The sequence below is a fragment of the Phaethon lepturus genome, unplaced genomic scaffold (genome assembly GCF_000687285.1).
Source record: "Phaethon lepturus isolate BGI_N335 unplaced genomic scaffold, ASM68728v1 scaffold16840, whole genome shotgun sequence".
Taxonomy (NCBI): Eukaryota; Metazoa; Chordata; class Aves; order Phaethontiformes; family Phaethontidae; genus Phaethon; species Phaethon lepturus.
Genome location: NW_010512747.1, coordinates 7,785 through 16,812, shown reverse-complemented (window position 1 = coordinate 16,812; position 9,028 = coordinate 7,785). Strand labels below are relative to the sequence as shown.

At 37.0% G+C, this 9,028-nt stretch overlaps 1 protein-coding gene across 1 annotated transcript; it reads left to right on the top strand.

Annotated features, from left to right (window-relative positions):
• Nucleotides 1-111: 111 nt before the first annotated feature.
• UTP18 (UTP18 small subunit (SSU) processome component homolog (yeast)) lies at nt 112-8,309 on the top strand (the record flags this gene model as incomplete). Its single annotated transcript, XM_010288040.1, has 12 exons — nt 112-239; nt 338-433; nt 1,078-1,157; nt 1,385-1,470; nt 2,290-2,415; nt 3,303-3,477; nt 3,813-3,913; nt 4,732-4,822; nt 5,118-5,241; nt 6,128-6,302; nt 6,918-7,062; nt 8,250-8,309. Coding segments are annotated over 12 exons (1,350 nt in total), but the record flags the coding sequence as incomplete, so codon positions are not given.
• Between the last annotated feature and the right edge of the window lie 719 nt (nt 8,310-9,028).

Below are 9,028 nucleotides of genomic sequence, written 5' to 3'. Positions count from 1 at the left end.
GGGCTGGTACTTGTTTCGGCTCCTTGCCCCTGCCTGCGCCCCGCCGCCGTGCATGTCATCTCCCTGCACCGAGCCGTGGCTGGGCTAAAATGGCCTGTTTGGTATTTTCAGCTTAATGCTGCAGAGAGGCAAAATCTCCAGAAATATTCCAGTGATTCGGAAGTAGAAAACGAAGCAAAAAATAAATTCATGCCTAGAAAGCCAGCCTGGGTGGATGAAGATGATGAAGCTGAGGAAAAGTAAGTTCAAGCTTGCAGGTAGGAATTATGTGTCCATGACTTTAAGTGGCATCGGTTTGAGTGATGTTCATGTTATTTGTTTTTTTTCCACCCTCTAGTGTTGATATGACCCATAGGTATAGAAAAGATTTCATGAAAAGTGATGCTGAGAAGATACTTACTAAGAAAAAGCTAAAAAGAAGACTTGAAGAACAGTGAGTTTCATTAATGTTTTTATGGCTAAGATAAGATATGTTTATGTGACACTTAAAATCACTTTGCTTTTTACTCACTGTATTCATGTGGCTTGTTTAAAGCTAATGCTTCTTACAGTACTAGAAGTATTTTAAAATCCAAAATTATATTAAGAACAATAAACAATGTGCATTAGCATTGTCTAGACTAATTTTTTTAATACTTGTTTTAGGAGACGTGCACAAACTAATTTGTCTTCTAGGGAATTATACCAGAAATTTTTTGTTGTGATGCATTGTGTTGTAAATAGGATGATGGAAGATGCTAACTTAGTATGCTATAATAAGAATGAGCTGAAATGAGAATATAGTCAGATAGCAAAGCAGAACTTTAGATGTCATTGTGTTGTCTTGGTATTAGCATGTATTGCTCCAAAGAATGGTGTTTTAATGTTTGGTATCAATTTTGCTTTAGTTGCACATTCAGGAAGTCAGCAAAACACAGAAAGTTCAGTGAATTTTCAAAGAACTTGCATAGTGTTCCAAGTACAAGTAATCTTGTGAAATTCTGACTGTACATTTTTTAAGTACTTAATATATAGAAGGAGATTACTTTCTCAAAAGTTGTGGTTTTTTCTCTTTCCTCCTTACCTTTCTCTTGCTAGGTTTCAGCGAGCCATGGGGGGAGTTCCTGCCTGGGCTGATTTAGAAATGAGGAAGAAATCCAAAAGGACTGCAAGTGATAGTAAACAAACCCATTACTATTCTAATAAGCTTTTATGTGTTTCCCTATTCAGCTTCTTAGAAAAAAAAAATTTTGATGTTTTATCAGTTTCAGTAGTGTGATAATATGCTGTATAAGTCAGCTTTATTCCTTCCCGCTTTCACTGTGCTTTGATTTAATCTGCTTCTGTAAGGAATTTGTAGGTTTTGTGAGTGTTCAGCCTTTTTAATGTGCTTTGTCTTAATTAGGTGACAGTGATGAAGATGACGATCTGCTATGCAGGACTGGCAATTTCATATCAAACTCAGAGTCCCTGCCAAGAGGTATTTTGAAGGTAAGGGCAAGCCAATCTTTCCTTCTCAGTTTGACCCATATGCACACTTTGACTCCTTTGTTGCTATTTGGGCAGTGAAATCAGTGATCGTATGAATTTCTTCTTTGTTTCTCTAACTTGAAACTCTGAAGAGTGAACAGACAAATGGGAATGTTCACATCATGAAAGCATGAAACAATAAATTGACATGCATTGTTTGACATAGGAGTTATTTTATGTAGTCTAAAGTAGCATCTTGTAATAGAACTTTACAAATTGGAGACTACTGAAATGGTCCTTGCAAAGAGCTAGACTTACATATAGACCTAGATTAGTTACACGGAAAGAATTCTTAACTGTGAGGGTGGTGAGGCACTGGAACAGGTTGCACAGAGAAGTTGTGGATGCCCTGACCCTGGAAGTGTTCAAGGCCAGGTTGGGTGGGGCTTTGAGCAACCTGGTCCAGTGGAAGGTGTCCCTGCCCATGGCGGGGGCTTGGAACTAGATGGTCTTTAAGATCCCTTCCAACCCAAACTATGAATGTTTCTTGCACTCTCATCTACAGCTCTTTCAGATGAGTTAGTGTGCAACTGGTTTTACATAGACCATTAATTTTAAAGTCACTAGAAAATCTAGTTAGTTTATGTCTATGCTGCTGTGCTGAAGCAACTTACTAAACTTACTCTGTGTGTGTGCTGCATATGTCATGCTGTCTAAAAGTTCACCATAGGGTTCAAGATCTTGCTCTTGTAGAATAAAGAGCAATTACGTTGGCTGTTATCAGCATTAGCAAAAATGTGTAAGTTGTATCTTTTTTAATCTTTTTGATCTTTGCTCTAGATGGCAACCTGCGTGCCTGCTAATCAGGAACGTTTTGCTAATGGGAAACTGGTAACTGTGCAGTTTCATCCCTCTGCTCAAGTAGTCATGACTGCTGGACATGATCGATCTGTGTCACTCTTTCAGGTGAAGAATTTCAATCTATACTATGTAAATGACTGTACAGAAACTTTTTTTAATAAGAATGCCTGAGATACCCTGGAATGATAGACTTTGATTTCTCTCTTCTTGTAATGTTGTGCTCACAGGGCTTGTAATGTCTATGGTTAGAATGGAATTTGCTTGGTTGAAGGCATCTTGTTGAAAGAAATTTCCCTTTTGTGACTTCATACCAACCACTTATAGAGTATAGGCAAACTTCGTTGTATCAGAGTTTTTAGTTGAAGATTTGTTTTTAAAAATCTTTGGTTTTAAGGTTTGCGGTGATGAGGACTAATGAGATTATTTTTTTTCTGAAGTTGTTTGCCTCTAGTGTGGGGAGCAGTCCACTTTCATTTAAAACTGTAATATTGCTGTGAAATCATTTTGGGGATGGAGAGACTGTACTGCAGCAGGAAGCTGCTCATCCTGGGACATTCCTGCCCTGCTCCTCTGGAAACTAAAGGTCATAACTGTATTTAGGAACTTTCAGCATGGTCCAGTATTGGTGAAATGGTCAAAGACACAAGTGGGATTTGACACTCCCACAGGGCTGCAGGAAAGAACAATACAAAGCAAATGCTTCCGTTTAGAAAAGCACAATAAAAGTGGTTATTTGAACAAAACACGGACAAGACAGGGAAGGGTAAGAGGTGTGAAGTGTATCCAGGAAAGCTGGGAGTGCCTGATACTTAGGGTGAAGAACCAAGAGTCAGGTTATTTGTAGGTTGAAGCATTGATCTCCTCCTCTCTTCTCAAACTTCTGTACCTCTTACTGTTTAAGTCTCTTGTACTGGCTAGTTGATAGGAATTTTCTATGTAGAAGTATTTGGTATGTTCCTTAATATGATAATCTTTTTTTTTTTTTTAATAAGGTTGATGGTATAAGGAATCCAAGAATACAGAGCATCTATTTAGAGAGTTTTCCAATTTACAAGGCTTGTTTCAGTGTTGACGGAGAACAAGTTATAGCCACTGGTACTCACCATAAAATGTTCTTTGTGTATGACATGATGAGTGGAAGTATTATTCCTATACAGAAAGTAAGAGGTATGTTTTATAGTGCTTTAAGTGTCTGGGCATAGTTGAAGCTGTCCCCAATAGAGTTGACATGAATTTGCGTTAAAAGGAAGTGTGGTGAATTGCTGGAGGTTATATTTTTAACTTGTCTTCGGGGATCTTTAATTGGGTACCTTTAGCTTTAGTTTGCCTGGGTTGTTAAAAATTGTCACACATAAACAAGGTTGAGTTGTAGCTTTACTGTGACAGTGTATTACAGAAATGAAAAGCTGAAGTCAGGTCTTCGTCATATTCATCATCCCTCTGAATGTTGAGGAAAAAAGAATAAATTACGCCAATTTGAAGTTCTGAATCTCTTTTTAAAGGTGTGGAGGAAAGATTTCTCAGAAACTTCGAAGTATCTCCAGATGGATCATTTATGCTTCTAACTGGAACTTCAGGTTACCTTTACTTGTTGTCAATGAAGGTAGTTTCTCTTCATGGTTCATGTAGCTTCAGTTTCTTGGTACCTTTTCGTTTTTGAATCTGCTTTATATTTAATCTGAAAAGCCATACAGCTTTCAGTTGAAACAGAGGTATGTCACATACTGTGACAGCCTTCAAAAATGAGCTGCTGAATCAACTAACTACATTTTCAGAAAATTATTTTGGGTTATCTGAGAATTTTTTCTGACTATGCAGTTCTCTGTGGGACTGGCAGAGCTAAGGCCAGTTTCATGGGTTTTTAAGCTGTCACTGGAAAAAGTTGTATGTCAATGTTGTATTTTGGTTGATTGCACAAACACTGTGCTGGCAAATGGAATGGCATCAGCATGGAAACAGGCATCTGAGGGTGGAAGAAATATAGGACTGCTTTTTTGGGAATAGTGCTAGTGCATGCTGCTGTACTGTGTTCATGAATCATGCCATAAACTGTGATTCATAATGCATATAGAATTTTTCAGTCATTTTAAAATGCGTATGATGGCAGCTGGATTTGTTTTAAACTTTTACTAGGAAAAATACTATTTAAAAAGAAAGTTCAGTTTCATTATATAATGAAGACCCTTCAGCAAGGGAGCAAATTAATGTTTATTGAACTAGCTGTAGCTGTACAATAATAAATGATCATGGACTCATATGCATCAGCTTGTTCTCTGGTCTATAGGAACTGAAAATGTTAATGCTGTTATTTTCGTGGCAGTGTAGCTAACTTAAGATTTTTGCGGGACAGGAGTATGGAAACAACTTCCCTACAGATTTTTGGCAGAATCATTGTCACCTTTGTTGTTCTTCATCCTATAGACAAAGGAACTGGTTAGCACTGTGAAAGTAAATGGAAGATGCACTGCATCTGCTTTCACTCCAGACAGCAGTAAAATATATAGCTATTCAAGTAAGTATTCTCTTTAACAGCATTAATCATAATTTCATTTAAATTGCATAAGTTTTTGTAATTCATTTGTTGTTTTACATGGATAATTAAAAGACTTTATGCCAGTATCTGGCCTAAAAATATAACTGAGTGATCAATCGTTACAGAATGGAGTTAACTGTTTTAGTATGCCTTCAGTTGTTTTTTTTAATACCCTGTATTTGATAGTTGTCATCTACTGAAATTTATTTTAACAAAATAGGCAATGCGTTCTGTATGTATGGTTTCTTTACTCTCTACTTTACTCTGCAACCAGAGGAAGGTGAAGTTTTCATTTGGGATGTGAGAAGCAGAAAGTGTCTACACAAATTTGAAGACGAAGGTTGTTTGGAAGGAAGGTGCATCGCTGTTTCAAAAAATAACCAGTATGTGGCGTGTGGGTAAGTGACTTGAATTTGACAACTTCCTATCTCATTTTGAATCTCTTGACCAAACTTACCGGTGGCTGGCGAGAGTGTAAGAACATGCAGTAAGTTTGGTTTAAGTAAGGTTAGAGTAGAAGTGAATAGATAATTCAGTCTGTTCTGTGTGTATCTAAAATAGCGTAACGCAATACCAGTATCACTCTTAATGTATTACTGTTGCCATATATGGGTTTAGCAGTTAATTTTGAAATCATACTGACTGAAATCATAAATTCTGTAGTACAAATGTCAATTCAGGGTCTTCCCCTTTTCTAGTTCTCTTTCCTATACTCCCCATTTGACTCCTGCAAGATAGCATGTTAGCATTTGAAAAGATGCCTCAGCTCAAACACACAAGCTTGAAAGTGTTCCTCCAAGTGTACTTAACTGAGATGCAACTTCAGCTAGAGTATCACTTCCTTTAAACGAGACTAGCAAATACTTAAGTACAGTATGCATTTTCTTAGCCCACTGTAGAAGCAGGTTTTTTAAGTGGAGTTACTGTACAGGGTATAAAAAAAATCACGAAGCTTGAAACTATTTCAGAAGCTTTTGATACCATGCTGTCATTGCTTTGAATTCATTCTGTACAAGAAATGGGCTTATCAAGGCTCACCACAGTTAAGTGTGTCTCTTCACATATATATATATATAAAAAAACAAAAACAAAAACAAAAAAACCCTTCACTAAATACTATTATAAAGTCCAAAGCAAAATCAAGCTCCAAACAAAATATCTTTACAAACTCCAGTAAATAATTGGAAATTACATCTTTGGTTGCATGGTGGCTATAGATAACAAGGTAGTACGTACTGTAAATGTTTCTTCTTGGTTATAGTCTTTGATAATTTCTTTTTTTAGTTCAGATTCTGGAGTTGTAAATTTATATACTACTGATGTCTGTCTCAAAGAAAGCCATCCTAAACCAGCTAAAGCCATAATGAACCTAGTTACATCTGCTACATGTGTGACCTTCAATCCCACCACAGAAATTTTGGCAGTGGCTTCCCGAGAAACTGATGAGGCTGTCAAATTGGTATGTTCAGCTTCTTTAATACAAGCTTTTTTGAAATGTTCCTGGTGACATAATAAAACTGCTATTGAGTGGATAGGTGTACTGCAAAATTTGCTAGACCAAGCAGGTCAGGACATGTACAAGATACTGTACATTCATAAGGAAATAATTTTTGTCTTCAGTGAGGTTATTCTGAAAAAAACATCTTTTTGTTTTTCCCTTTTTGAAATGCCCTTATTTCAGTACTGTGAATGTAACTTGGCAACAATGTGAATTTTCAACAGCTGTTAACTGTAATGGTCTTACGATGTGATGTTTTTCCTAGCTCATTCAGAATTTTGCAAACCTTGTCAGAATTGTGGCCAACAGTAGAACTATTGAATTAATCTGAGGGTTTGGAAGCCTATTTTTATTGCTTTGATGTAATTACTTAAGAATAAATGACTTGCAATAACTGGCTTTGTAGTGAGTTCCCTGCACCTTTTCTCCAGTAGAACTCTATATATGAGTGATGTAGGATAGGAATATAACTGAACATTTGAACTTACCATTGACCTTCAACTTTAAGTTTATACTTTAATTGGAGTTTTAGTGGTTTTTTCCTAACTGTTATAACTAATGACCTATTTCTAATAGGTGCACATTCCTTCATATACCGTATTCTCAAACTTCCCAGTGTTCAGAAGAAAACAGATTTATCTTGCTCAATCTATGGACTTTTCTCCCAGAAGTGGTTTTTTCTCTGTAGCAAATAACAAAGGCAAAGCTTTGTTATTTAGGTATGTACTTATTTAGATTCATTAATCCCAGATAACATGTTTCTATTCTGTAAGGTTGGGCAGATGACTGGTAAATGATAAGGTTTGACTTTGGGATTTGAATTTCACCTGATGATTTAATTGAGTGTGGAGCTGGCTTTCCCTTCTGGAGAATGAGCCTTGTCTGATTATAAAATATACATTGTTGCAGACATCCCTATCAAAACTCTTACTGTCTTTTTCTGAAATAACTAGTATGTAAAAAGCCAGCTACTGGACGCTCTCCCCGTTAAAAAAAGTAGTTGAGAGGATTAAAAGAAGATCTGTGCTTCATTGTTAACATCCATACCCAGCATAGGTTTGTTCTAGTTGCAAAGGCAGGGTGAATAGTGTCTTTGGCAGGAGGATGACTGAATAGTGGCGCAGATTGCTCAGGCAAGTTGTGGAGACTCCATCCTTGGAGATACTCAAAAGCTGTCTGGACACGGTCCAGGGCAGCTGTGTCTGGGTGGTCCTGCTTTGAGTAGGAGGGGTTGGAACAGGTGACCTCCAGAGGTCCTTTCCAACCTCAACTGTTTGGTGACCCTGTGCTCAGGCTCAGTGAGGTTTGAAGGCTTGCTGCACATGCTGGATGATGCATGTGGCAAGACTTCATGGTTTATTGTGAGGACATAGGAATAAATGTTTTGCCATCTTACAACTGGATTCTAAAATCCTAGTTTTAATGTGGAACTCGAACTCAGTCGTTGCTGTCTGACTAGCATAAGCTTAACTGTTTGCCTTTGTGTGAGAAGAGAGAGGTGTTGTGGGGGTTTTTTCTGCTGGTGTGATCAGAGATAACTCAGAGCAGGAATATTTCTTTTTTTAAACTAAGTAACTTTATGTGATACTTCAAAACCTTTTTATTTTTAATATAAGATTTTAATGATTTACAAAGTCTGACAGGCAGAATTTAGAAAGACTCTCAAGCAAGTCTGTAAAAATGTGAATAAATCTTGTGATTTGTCCTTTACTTGAACTTGAACTCCATGTTATAATGGCACTTCAAGTAAATCTAGCATGTGGATGATTGCCATCCTTTGCTACACCTGTATTTCAGATTAGCTAAGAATATTCAGTGACACTACTGAATAGTTGTTGCTGCTTTGTGTTGCTCACTCAATAGGTTACTGAAAAATTTTAAATGTCTCAACTTTTTTTTTCTTCAGACTGAAACATTATTCAGATTTTTAAAAGAAGATACAGGAGAAAACAGACCCGTAACTGAGGTAAAAGAAGCACTAGAACTTGTTGGCAACACTGTTTTGAGGAACCTTATTTTCCTTTTGCTACTTCCACCTTTTTATAGATGGCAACAAGAAGTTCTTAATGCTGTGTAATCTGAAACTGTTCTGTCTGGATCACTCAGGTAGTAGGCTCCACACGATGGGCAAGAGTCAGGCTTGTCTTGTCAATCTCAGCTTTTCTAATAATACTGTTACAGGGAGTTGGTAGTCCAACTAAATTTCTGCTCAGTCCTGTTGACAGCAGTTTTAAAAATTTGTATATATTTAAATCAAACTCGTAGGCAGTGTTGTTAAAAACAGCTGTAGGCTTGCAGATACTTGGCTTGCTCCTGTCATGAAGTCACCTAAGTGAGCCTACGTGAGTCTGTGTAATTTCAAATTTAGATTACATAAATTACTGAAGTTTGAAGTGGAGCTTGTGTGCAGATACCATTTTACTGTACACTTTAAACTCTTCTTGGGAAACTGGAAAGACCTGTAGCCTTGACAGCTATATAGTAGTTCTGTTTGACACATGTGTTACTGATTGGAAGATAAACTCATTCAGACTGGTAGGTACATCTTCTGCATGTTAAGCATGTGTAAAGTTTTGTGATAGCTAAATGTTTGGAAGATACTAACAAAATTCTCTGTACTAATTTTTCTCTAGGTGTTGCAACCTGCAGATGCAAGTACACTGACAAAATCAAACAAGTTTTTTTAT